Consider the following 13,110-nt stretch of genomic DNA (forward strand, 5'->3'; position numbering starts at 1 on the left):
TGATTTTGATCACAAAAAATAAACTGGTAGTGACAGGATATGATGGATAGATTTGACATCCTGGCAAATCACTGTCATTGATTCAATTATTCTAATTCAGAATAAAAGCTGTATACAGTATGTGTTTATGCTACAGTGGAGTTTTTTAAGTGATTGACATTCATCATATTAGTTAGACAGTTTTAAAAGCTATGTCTTTGTTTTACACAGCGTTGTCAAGAAAAAATAAAGTAGAACCTGTATTGCATAAAAAAAAGCAAACCACTTAACCAACTCTTGGTTCCCAACCCATCAAAATAAGTTAACATTACTGCATCATATTAACATGTTCTCTGAAGAGTCAATTTCACTCCAGCCATGTAATATACTATTAGAAAGACGAAATTTTGAAACTGTAATGCAATCTTACAGTTGGATGGCTTGCAAGTTCGGCGGGGAAGAATATATTACCTTTCAAAATGGAAGGCAGCCTCAGAAGAAAGAATGAAAACCACTTTAATTTACAGGTCAGCATTGCTTTACCTTTCTTTTGTTTGATGATACTTACACAGAGATGAATACAAAATAGTGGTAAGTTCACAAGCAGTATATATATAGATATGACGGTACAGAAGCCTGAATTACTTCTATGTTCTGCCCTGTTTTAGACCAGCATGCTGTGATACTCTTCCCCAAGCTGAAATGCACTCTTCTGGTATTCTAGCATTAATGTAGCTGTCAGTTTGAATTTCAATCTTGAATTATGTCTGTTGACATAATTTCATAGTGCTGACTTCAATTGTTTAGGATTACTGTTTTGAACTACATAAGGAAATCAATTCTTTTTTCTACGTTTAGTAAATTTCATTCAAGTGCATTTTAATACATGTATTAACCCGTGAGGCAAACTAATCACCTATAATATATTCTGATAAAAAAAAAACAAAACCAAAAAACAACAACAACAAAAAACCCACCAACATTCTCAACTACTGGCATATCAGAATAAAAACGACCTCATGTATTTTATATTTATTATTATGCATTTTATAAAACACCTTAAGCATTTTCTGAAATTTAATACAGTATTTCAATTACAAAAACAAGTGTTTTTAAGAAAAATAAACGTGCAGTTTGTTCTTGGAATAACATGTGACAATGAATCTTTCATTAATTCATTTCAATAAACAGCCCAATTTATTCATACAAAATATTAAATGCATGCATACAAAAAAATCCATTGGGAAAAAAAATCCCTTTATCTTTATTGTAAAAAAACACCTAGAATTGAAGGATTACAAGTAATTTTCATATCTGAAGGAAAGGAAGAAACACTACATTTCCAAGAGGGCTGAACAATGGCAAGACCCAACATAACAGAAGATTTAACAAAAAGCAAAACCCGACCAAGCCCCAAATTAATACAATGAAACCGGAACGAAGAAAATAAGGCATCATATGATAATGTGTATTTTTAAAGACTGCTGGGGCAAATCATTAAGAAAAATATTTATATAAGTCATTATCACTCATAATTAGAGTGTCATATAAATCTGAGTGAAACTGCTAAGTAGAAATCACTAGAAGTCCAGGTGCTTCTTGCCGATGGCCATAGCACCACATCCTGAGCTCAGCAGTTTGGCGGATTCTGCCAGATCCTGTTTGCTTGAGCGGCTCACTGTGTCTGACAAGTCTGGAGGCAAGTGCAGGCGCTGTGGCAGGAGATTTTCAGGAGGGAGAGAGAGAGAGAGAGAGGCAGAGAGAAAAGAAAGAGAGAGAAAACAGAGAGAAAAAAAGAAAGATTGATGGCAGTAGAATTTATTTTCCGTAGCGTATTTCAAAATGCACTCTTCTTCCCAATTCAGTGATGTTACTCACACAAATAAGATCTACCCATATGTGCTTTTAGCTGGACCGAGAAATAGCTTTGTATGTTTTCATTGTGTACTTCAAGATATTGGATTCTGCAAATTGCAACATATTCTTCCCATGAAAATTTTCTAAACAAAACCCAGATTTGCTCAAGGTATTTAATTATATCTGCACAACTTTCCCTTGAAAACAAATGTTTTGCCTCTATATCACCAGCTACGTGAAATCCTTGGATTTCTATGCCATGACAATGTACATATCATTTTATTTCACACACTTACGCGTACCTTGTGGTGGAGTTCGAAAATAAATGATACGATGGACAAAAGATACAGAGGGATCACCCGAACTGCAACACAATTCTGCCAAGTGTTTCATCTGCATATTCTACTGACAGCTTTCAATAAAAGCAAACAGTGATAGCAGCTGCATTTCCATAAGGCAATCATAGACGCTAAATAAACTTTGCCTTCCCCTCTGAGCTGTAGGGACATTACAGCCATTTTGCAGATGAGGAAACTGAGGCACGGGTTATGTCGTTGTCCACAAGCATGCAGTTCTTGCACAACAAACATTACAGTTTGGCTATGACAAAAATACTACAACTCTCCCTCTGAGGATGCCTTTACACGAAAGGCGTGATATTACGATTTATCTTTTGTAAAGTAAGGCAAAATTAGCAGAAAACCGAGTCTTTAGTTTGATAATTACTGGCTGGCTTTTGGACACAGTGCAGCTCTGAAAGCCAGGCAGCTGAGACAGCTGAGCATCTTACAGTGCAATAATTTATGAAACTGGTATCATGGAAGAAGCATATTTCTTGAAAGATTTAGTAGGCAGAGGCGACGCTGCGTGGCTTTCTGGAGGGAGCAGGATAACAGCAATGGCTGCAAAACTATCGGGCTGCGCAGACCATGCTTATTGTCTACTTTTGCTGTATTTGTGCTCTTGTCAGAACACAGAAATATACACAGCCACCCTTTATTCGATACCTTTGCAACTTTCACAGGATCCCCTCTCCCTCCAGGTAAGGATTCGATAGGAAAAGCACAGGAAAGCATCCCTATCTGCGGTGTGTTCAGCTCGCTGCTGGCCGTGTGGCCCACCATTGAGGTGTGTGAAAAGCCCCCCCGTGGGTACCGCTAGTGGGGCTCTTGCCTTTCAGCTGGTTGAATCGGAGTCCTGGCATGGCAAATTGCACCTACAGTTCCCGGCTCGTTCCTACAAAGGTCAGGCACAGCTGTGGACATTAACTGCAGTCCTCAAGGTCCCATTTCTACACGGAGAAAATACAAAGAAGGGCACACGCCTGCTGTGGTGGCCTGCTGAGAAAGAGCCGAGGTACCACTGGGATTGCTTGGGGCACACGGGAGGAAAGCAGAGGGCGAGGAAAAGCCAGTGTTTCTTGCCGAAAGCACAGGGGAGCACTCAGGAGATCCTTCCGTCGCATTTCCCTCCCCAAAAAGTATTCAGCGCTCTGCTAACAGGGTAGAGGGCACCTGGTGTGTGGGATGTGCAAGTGAACAGTCCTGCCTGCTCCCGCTCCCCGTGGCTGTCTCTGTCCTCACCAGGGAAGATGCAAGGGAAACACAGCATAATTTTCTTTGTTTTTCTTTTCTTTTCTTTTCTTTTTTTTTTTTTTTTGCAGTTATTGACCTTTTTGACAAGTCTGCCACACAGGTTTGGAATGAGGCGATTAAGAGCGAACAGCCCCGAGACTCAGCAAACTGGTTTCACGCAGGGACCACCTCATCTTGCGGGTGGGGAACCACGTCAAGCCCTGCTATGCTGGCCTGGGTTTACCGGGGTGGTCAAAACAAAACACAAAATCTTTGACATACTCGCAGCCTCTTATTCCATGCTGTGCTTGTCCACTAAAATGTATTAGAAACAGAAAACAAAGAAGATTTATAAATCCACAAAGACTCAGATGGGAAAAGTTAAAATGCAAGATGCTGAGGTTGGAGAGCGGGGCTGAGTTAAGCTTTTACAGCTGTATTTGCCACGATACAGTGGTTAGCTGCACACACGTATGCTTTTTCTCCCATCTTATTCAGGGATGAGGATGCACACTGCTCATTTAGTGACCAGCTATTCAGTATTTTTTTTTCTTGTCATTGTTTACTCTGAACTTTTCTGACGTATTTATTGTACACTATTCAAACCTTGCTCCGAAGGCAGAATGGCTTTTCAATAGCCCATGTCAGCATATAGCACTTGAATTCTCCACAAACACAACTGTGCTGTTTTCCTAATATTCCTGTGAGATACGGCAGCAAAGTTACCTACATTTCATGGACAGGGAACTGAGGCACATAAAAAATAGGGTAAAAGGCATGAGTTAATTTCAGAAACACTATCTGAGCCGTTTAGGACTTGCTCTCCCAGGATGTTTAGCACTGTGCAGCATTTCACGTGCTCAAATGGTAACTTCGGTTGCAGCTGCGAGTGCTCAGTATTTCTTCAGGAACCCCAAGGCAGGTCCTCAGAAAGGGGCAGACATGAAGCAAGGGTACGGAAATAAAAACGGTGGGTGGAAGAGACGTACCAGACTCCAAGATATCCTTCAATTTTCTTAATTACGAGACCATCCCTCTTGCAATCCTTGCCCTCTCTACAATCCCAGTTTTCAAATATGGAAATAAATCGCCAGATCTCCAGAAGTGTATCTCACTGCTCATGCCATTTGCATCCTCAGATCGGGTTTATTCTGAACAATAAGGAACACCAAAGTCCCCTGAAAACAGCTGGATATTATCCTGCATTGCGATCTGAATCACAGCACACACAAATACTGCATCTTAATAAAGCTTAAATAGGCATCCCAAAATTCCCTACATTTTCTGTGTGCAGCTTCAAAACATAAATAGGACTGCAAATATTAATCCTATTAAGTACTTTTACACCCTTAAAAAAAGAAATAGAAGCCTCAGAACACAAACAAACTGGCAATGGATCACGTGGCGTTACACAGGCATCCAAAGGCTAAAGAGCAGGCCTTTATTTTTGGCACCACTGTGGGCACTGCAGTGACTTGCACTCACACACTAAGTGAGAGCATGAATAGGCTGTGATCCTTTTTGAGCACCAGCATTACAGAACGATCAGACATTTTCACAGATATTTGCTGACCACAGAGGAACAGTTGCATTTAAAGTCCCAGTTTAGGACAAAATGTTTTCTGGTGGACAGCCTTCTCTGTTATTGCAGAGGCTGTGACCCCCATCCCTTTCAATCTCTCTCTTAGCACTTTGCCTGATTTTGCTCACTTAGGCAATCCCAGCTGTCAGTGCCCAGGCCTTCCGTTCTGTAGCTGATCTTCAACACAAAAACATCCCTTGTCCAGGTATCTGCACCCCAGCCTCTGCTCCAGCCACTTGCAGCTTTCTGCTTCCAAGCCCCTCGTTTGCATTTCTGCCACTCCTGGCTTTTTCTTGCCTATTTCTGCCCATATTCCCTGCTCCTGTTCCTAATGCCTTGCTTCACATTCAGCTTCAGGCCACTCTTCCTTGCCTCAGCCCCTCATCCTCCTCATCTTCCTCATCCTTTTGTCCTTCTCCTCTTGTCCTCAATCTGTCCCTGGCTCTTCCCTGCCCGGGGTAGGAAAGTTCCCAGCTGGAAAGTGGGAACATCCCCAGAAAAGGGCCAGGCTGCATGCCCTGAGTGTGCACACACTGCATGGGACAGAAGAGGCAGATCATCACAGGACAGCAAAAAACACATCCTGGCATAACTGTTAAATATACAGTAATATACAGTAAATATACAAATATATAAGCTGTCAGGTTGAAACTGAGCATCTTCAGAAGGACACTACAGGAGGGAGGAACAGGGACAAGCTCAGTTGTCCTGGGCAGGTCACGAAGGCTTTGTGGTAATAGGCACAATTACACAGAACACAGCTAAGCACACAGCTCCAGGGCACGCATTATGAAAGGAAAACAGCTCAGACAAAACTTATTGCATACTTTGTCTCTGCTCCTCCCTCTGCCTGAAGAAAACTTCTAATGACTTTATTTGTTTTCAATGGGGGGAAAAAAAATGGTAAGAAGAGGAAGATAAGAATATGTCAGGTGACAGGCCAGAGGGGATGCTGAGCTGCGATCCTTCAGTCCGGTCCCAGTGCTGAGGACCAAACACAGCACTGATGCTTCTCTGACATGGGTCTGCCGAGGAAGACAGGGCTGCAAAGACTCACATCACCGCTGTGCTAGGAAGTTCCAGGGGGCTGGTGCACTTGGCTGGGGTGGGATTTTCTATTTTCATTTTTTAACCAACAAAATCCCTAGCAGACAAAAATACTAGCGAGTTCTTTTTTCCAGTGTAGCTGATTTTACCAAGGGAATTGTTTTACAGATTTATTGTGAAGAACAGTCTTTTTTTTTCTATTCCGTGTTAAGAGGATTGACCAGCAGAGTTTTCCTAGCAACCTCTGCTGCTGGTGATTATACCTCAGGTACACAACGCATAGGAATGGTGCGCAGGCTCTAACTGACAATAAAAGGGGTTGGAAATAAAGTAAAAATAATACAATTGAACCTAAGTGACCAATGACAGGTTAAACAAAAAGCTAGCTACTAGAGATAACGTTAAATAACTGATTACTATCCAGCTACCCATGCACACTACACATATCCATCTGTAGAATATATTGGCACCGTGTTGCAGAAATAACTAGTGAAATCTCATATTGCCCCTATATGGTATAAACAACAATCAGCTGCTCAAGTTATCTTTCATATTTTTATGAAAATATTTGTCTGTGAGAGGTACAGATTATTTTTATACTGACTAAAGTACTCAGAAATAATTGAGGTGGAAGACATTCAAGAAACAGCAACGTTCCATAAAATTAATTGAGGGTTACTAAAATAACATATTATTGGGAACGTTTTAAGCAATTAAAAGTATAAAAACATTTGGTAACAATATGATAAGCAAATATACATATATTGGCAACAATCTAAACCCACGGTGATTCTCCCAAATCATTACTGTATTTTGGCATCTGTTGTAAGTGTAATACTTCAGCAAATGAATCAGTAATGACGTGAGCAATGCAAAATCATTGATCAAAAAAGAGGTAGGAGTTTGTTCTTAATTTTGGGAATACTAAAGCAATTCCATCGAGGTTAACCTTGTGATTCTGCTAACAGTTACATGAAGCTTTTAACAACTGAGCCTTCACTTCCAAAACTGCAGCTTAAAACAAAATATACATAAAAAATCGTCACCATTCTACTTCTTTGGATATCTGAGCAAAAAATTGCCTATTAGTCTGCCATGGCTAGAGCCCTGCCTTGGGGCAGGGAGGTGGGTTAATGACCTCTCTAGATCCCTTCCAGTTCCATTTGCTACAATTCTATGAAGACTGAAGTAACCAAAGCCTAAGGGATTTGGATCAGGGGGACGAGGAGGGTGGGGAGAAGAATTTTAGGAATGCTGGGAAAACGAAAGATGCAGGCTCCTAGTTTATATCCTGCTTCTCTTTGAAGCAGAACTCTTGCCTTTCTATTAAGCCCACACAAGGGATATCGAGCATGCTTGGAGGTACAGCGGCTGATCTCCTGTTACTGCTGCTTACAATGCCACTTTGCCCCTGCATTATGCTTTATTTTTTACTTTATTTTTTTTTTTTTTAACTGCGTCATTTATAATTGCTAGTAATTACTTCAATGATCATAGTACCTAGGCATTAAGCCTAGGTACTTAGCATTTAGGTACCTAGACTTAAGCATTTTTGTAGGGGCGATGAAAAAGGGGGATTAAGGAGAAATCTAGAGGAGGTCAGCAATGCAGCTTTATAAAGCCTCCTCTCAGAGGGAAGAACCTGGTTTCTTCCATGAAAATTATCAAAATGTCAAGTGGTCGTGGTGACCTGACTGGAAATAGATTTCTTGATAAAGAATAAGACAACAGAGGCAGGCTGGGGAGAAGGACATTCCATTTGGAAACGCAAATCTGCAACTTAAAATTTAAGAAAAGAGGGAGCCCAGTGGAGGGATGCCAAGTGTTGGCATAGCCACGGAGCTGTCTCTCTGCCTCTGCACCGAAGACGACGGCCCCAGACAGCTGGGTCTAGCTGCCTGTGTCAGGGCCAAAACAGTGCAAAACCCTTCAGCTGCACTCCAGCTCAGGTCCTTGCCACCTTCCTATGCTCTGGCTTTCTGCTCCCTGCTTTCTTAATGGGTCACCATCAAGCACTGAAACCGGTCTTTTCGGCAAAAACAAATTGCTGTCTTTGGGGTTAATATAAATAAAGAAGATGTGCAGGTATGAAATTAAATTTCTTCTATGAGAAGTGTTTCTTCATATACTTGACATAGTGGTGGCTGTAAGTTTTGGCTTCTTTCCTTGTCAAGTTCACAAATTCAGAGACACCAGAGATGTGAATTATGATGAAATGATTTATGTTTTATGTGATATGTAGTCTAGCGGAGTGACGTATCACTTATGGCAATGTACCTTCATAACATCATTGCAATATCACTAAGAAAATCCATGAAGTTCTTCTGGCTTAATAAACCTGGGAAATACTTCCTGTGGCAAAACAGTAAGCCCTTTGCCACTGAAGACATTGCAAGGACTAGAAAAGTCATGTCAACCAGCCTTGCTCTCTTCTAGCAGAAATTACAAAATCATCCTGAAGTTTGGTTACAATTAATGTCTCACAATCTATATACACTTTCATATTGTGATAAGAATGGTGCCAAATGATCCTCCCATAACTGCAATTAGGCCTTAGGCAAACTATTTTAAGACTCATTTATTAAGAATCTCAAATTCCTTTTCACACTACAATTTTTCTCAGTATTTCAACAAAACGAGGACACAGAACAGCTGTAACTGTTTTTTCTGTATAATGGACATGAACTCAGTTTCATCTCATTCACAGATATTCACAGATGCTACATTACCATTGTTAGATCACAGCAATGAAACATCATCTAAATCAATGATAAAAGACTCGACTTTTCAAAAGAGCACTCTAAAATTTTCTACTTTTCAGGTAGCCGTGATTGACTTAGAGCTAATCACGACTGTATCAACCCATGTTAAAATAAGCACACCTACCATATGCATTTCCTATTTCTTTTTTTAAGTTGAAGCATAATCTGAACTGTCAAAATTAATTAGTGTTAACATCAGGTGATGAGAGAAAGCTTCCACTAAGAATAGCTGATAAATATACTTGTACCTACATATACCTGTCTGCTTGCTAAAGGATACATTGCTAATATGAAAATAATTTTTAATATATAGCGAATAGTACTTACAATACTTCAACATAATTATAACACACTTTCTTCCACTTCCAGAATATAAAATAAAACAAGGGTAATTATGACTTTTAGCTCATTTGCAAGACAGTGATGTTCTGCTGTAAGTTTCCAACACTACAAAAAGATTATTTTAAAAGAGACTTCAAAGTATCCTGGTCAAATTAAGCACCATTAATAAATCCACTTCCTTTTCTGATAGATTTTGTGAAAGCCATTTCACATTTCGTAGTACTGAATCTTAGTATGTGCCTCTTCAGTGCAGCTTTCCAGTGTATCTAGTTTACGGAATTGATCTTATAATACTGAGATGATTAAATTCAAGCTGCGCTGATTTGCTGGGATACGCTGCACGGTACTGCTTCAGCTCTTTCTAGATTTCTAGAAAACTATGCCAAGTACTTTGAACCTCAATTCCTGTGTCTAGATTTAAAACTTGATTTCTTTAAACACTGGATTTTGCAGAGTGAAAATCTTTCAGAGATCACTTGTACCATTAAAATCCAGTTCTGTATATGTTTGTGTAAAATGAATCCCTAGGGGATTTAAGATGTCTGAAGAACTTCCATTACCGCATGAGCAGGCACTGGTGGGTTTTTCCATGTGCAGCATTAGTCATTACTTTTCAGCAACAGGAAATGAAGCAATGAACAATTGTTTGAACAGGCTCTTTCATTCCAAAAAAAACACCCTTCAAGATGTGTTGAAGATGACTTGTTATTTGTGAAGGGAAGAGAAGACTATCAGGAGATTTCCATTCTGCAATGCTTGGGAATGGCAAATGCTGGTCTGGTGCTTAAAGCACACCTAGCAGTGACAGACCCGCTTTATATTACGACTGCAGTCTCTGCATGATGAAGAAGCCCACATTGTTGTAAAGAAGGCTAGAATAATCAGCAATGGTTATAGGCACTCCACGTGCTACAGCTGTTCAACTGCTCATCTGATCCTGAACTCAAATACAACCAGAAATGTATGAAATACTTCCACAGTACCACAATACGTACTTGCCAGGCTCTTATCAAGCACATGTTGAAAGACTGCCTCTGTCCTGAAGAATTTGCAGTCTGAATACACAAAGTGGATGAAGAGGAAGAGGTTAAAAATAAAATATCCAGGCAGAATGAAAAATATCATGATTTATAAGTATCATATTAATGTCAAAGCTTTTTTCTTCTTCTAACTTAAGAATAAATAAATAAATATTATATTAGAAAGAATATCCTGCACAGAAAGACATTTGGAAGAGAACAGGCATAGGGGAAGAAATTAAGTGACAAAGGGCTGAAAAGAAGATGGATTGAAAAAAAGGAAACATGGGGGGCAGGAGGAGATACACTATCTAGCCGTGTTATAGCTGAGATTGGACAATATTGTCTTCAAACTGAAGGGAAATGCTGCTCTGAATTCAAATGGTAGTTCACACGTCTGACAGTGGATATGCAAAGCAAGCAGAATAACACTGCTCCTGTAGGTCTGTTCTTTTTGCTGAACCCCTCCTCCCCGAGCTTATGTAAGAGGATTGTGGGACCCGTAATGCAAGGCTGAATAATTCTAGGGCTCTCGGGATAGTCCGGATGGACACTAATGTTCATGTCACATTCTCTTCCCTGATGGATTCATTCAACCTAATTGCAGCTGTCTACAAGTCAGCCATTCAGTCTAACCTATATTATATACTTAGGGTGAGATGAATCATTCTTGCAAGTGCTTGCCCATCTCTGCTGCTTATTCAGGAAACCTGGATGACGAGCTTAAACTAAATTTTTAGCTGGGAGAGTAAAAAGGTCAAGGGGAGGAATTCAGTCCTACAACTATAGGAAACCTCACTGAGTCAGTGCCTCCGCTGCATCTCCTCTTTCTTTGAATGACATTGCAATGTGCCACCAAGTACGGATTTCGTATCAAACCCCAGATGGCTCACTGGAAGCATTCCAGAGTTGCTGGCGATGCCTGCGCCGCTCTACAAGAACTTGGGTCTCTCTACCGAAAAGCTTGAGAAGTGTTCAAGCTGTCCAACCAAGACTCTGTGTATGCAAACAAAAGCTGTGTGAGTGAGAAGCGGGGAGGAATAGCATTCACAGACAGAAGCATCTGTTCTGTGGAGGACCAACATATTGCAACCGTACTGGCAATATCAACAATTTCAGCCTAGCTGGAAAAGTAACCAAATATTTGAGTTCTCATCCAAAGCTATCTGTTAAAGTTCACTGTAATCTACCAAGCTTCTGGCTCCATTTAACAATTTTGTCACTTTTCAGCAAATTCATTAATACTTCCATTTAAAGAGTATCACTGTATCTGAGGGTGCGGAACAACACAAATAAACCCATAAAGTGTTCTGCCCCTTGATAAAATTTTCCAGATAGATTTAATCCAGATAGATCTTCAAGCTTTGCAGAAAGGTCCAAGACATGTAACTTGCCCTAGCAAGGCTCCATTGCAAATGAATTTCAATGCCCAAGCTACCAACTCAAAGAAGAAAGATAACAGAAATACCATCAGACTTCTGAATCGAACAGTTCTGCCAGCTATTGCTAAAATACATATTGTCCAGAAGCTCCCATGTGATCCTGAGTATTCAGTCTCTACAGATTGTTTGAAATCTAGGGTTTAATGAAGTGCTTTCCTGAGAAGAGCAGGAGAAAGTGGGAGCTGCTCGGAGCCCCTGGAGCAGCCCCACTGAGGCCTGCCCTGCTGCTGCCTCAGCAGCCTCGTCTGCATCTTGTGTACAGTGCCAACGCTCATTTCCTCCCCCTTCCCTAAAAATACACCCGTTTCAGAAGTTACATGTACAAACACAAACCGAATACCTAACTATACCCGCAAATGCACCCTCGGTGCTCCTGACTGCGTATCAGCTGCTGGTAATGGCACAGTGGCCGGTCTGCACACCTACAAAACCTCTCCAAGGCACGCAGCACTGCCTCTGCTCAGGCAGGGTGAGCTGTACAGCTTTACGTTACACCACACAGCGTAAAACAACACACAACATGGCCAGGAAAGGCTCTGTTTCAAGAGAGCAGTGTCACAGGTTTGGCAAGTTTCTGGTGAGGAAGCAGTGGGGCAAAATGTCCATGCTGGCTGGGGGGGGCACTGCTGTTTTATACCGGGAACAGACCAATGCTCAGCGGTCTATTTACTTTTTTAGGTCAGCTAGAATTAGAAAATTTCCATTGCTAGGCAGCGCAGCACATCTGTGAAGCATTTCTGGGCATTCAGAAGTGAAGCACGCGCTGCCCAAAGGGAAGATTCATCGCAGGCTGTTGGCCAGCCCTCCGCTCCCTCCCTCTTCACCAACAGGAAATCGTCTTAGCTCCGTGCAGAAACATCTTACATGACCAGAACACAACAATTAGCACATTTGTAAAGCTTCGGGGATAGGAACAATTTAATAGCTTTCTGAAGCAGCTTAATTTTCTACAGCTTTTTTATTTTTTATTTATTTTTTATTTTTTTTTTTTTAAATTTGCTTTTCATGCATAGACAAGTTCTCCTTTCCTATAGGTGTTTTCTCAGTCTGCCTGGCAGGAATACTATGTGCAGGAAAACACAAATTACTTAATCGCTTTAAAAGAGCGCTGGAGACGGAAAAGTGCTCTGTAAGTGCAAACTCTCATTATGAATCCCTGTATTAAATAAATGTATTGCTGGTTTATGAAATCCTCCGCACTCATGAAGCCAGGAGGAAGACCAGTTTGTTTATGTTTGCAGCTTTTCACGAGCTACAAACTTCAGCTGGGCAATGGTAAATTCAACTGTCAGGTGCTCCACAGTAAAGCAAAAAACAGGCTAGCAGAAAAAAAAAATCGACTATCATTGTATTCTCACCCTAAAATCTGGTACTGATACAGGAAGCATGCTCAATTCCTGTAACTTCCATGTGACATCGTGGCAATTAAATAATTCATATTTCAGTATCTCCTATTTTCAGTATCGATTCCCCATGACTTATGAGGGCTACAGTTTAAAGCTCCAG

General features: G+C 40.7%; 1 protein-coding gene across 1 annotated transcript in view; it reads right to left on the minus strand.

The window, feature by feature from the left end:
• Nucleotides 1-558: 558 nt before the first annotated feature.
• ELP4 (elongator acetyltransferase complex subunit 4) overlaps nt 559-13,110 on the minus strand; it is a gene marked incomplete at its 5' end in the record, with an annotated part of 138,387 nt that continues 125,835 nt past the window's right edge. The window contains one exon of the mRNA XM_084288445.1: nt 559-1,691. Coding sequence (XP_084144571.1) covers nt 1,560-1,691 — 132 coding nt within the window. The 3' untranslated portion in view covers nt 559-1,559. The remainder of the gene's footprint in view (nt 1,692-13,110) is intronic.

Source organism: Netta rufina (assembly GCF_964035555.1).
Source record: "Netta rufina genome assembly, chromosome: 5".
NCBI lineage: Eukaryota > Metazoa > Chordata > Aves > Anseriformes > Anatidae > Netta > Netta rufina.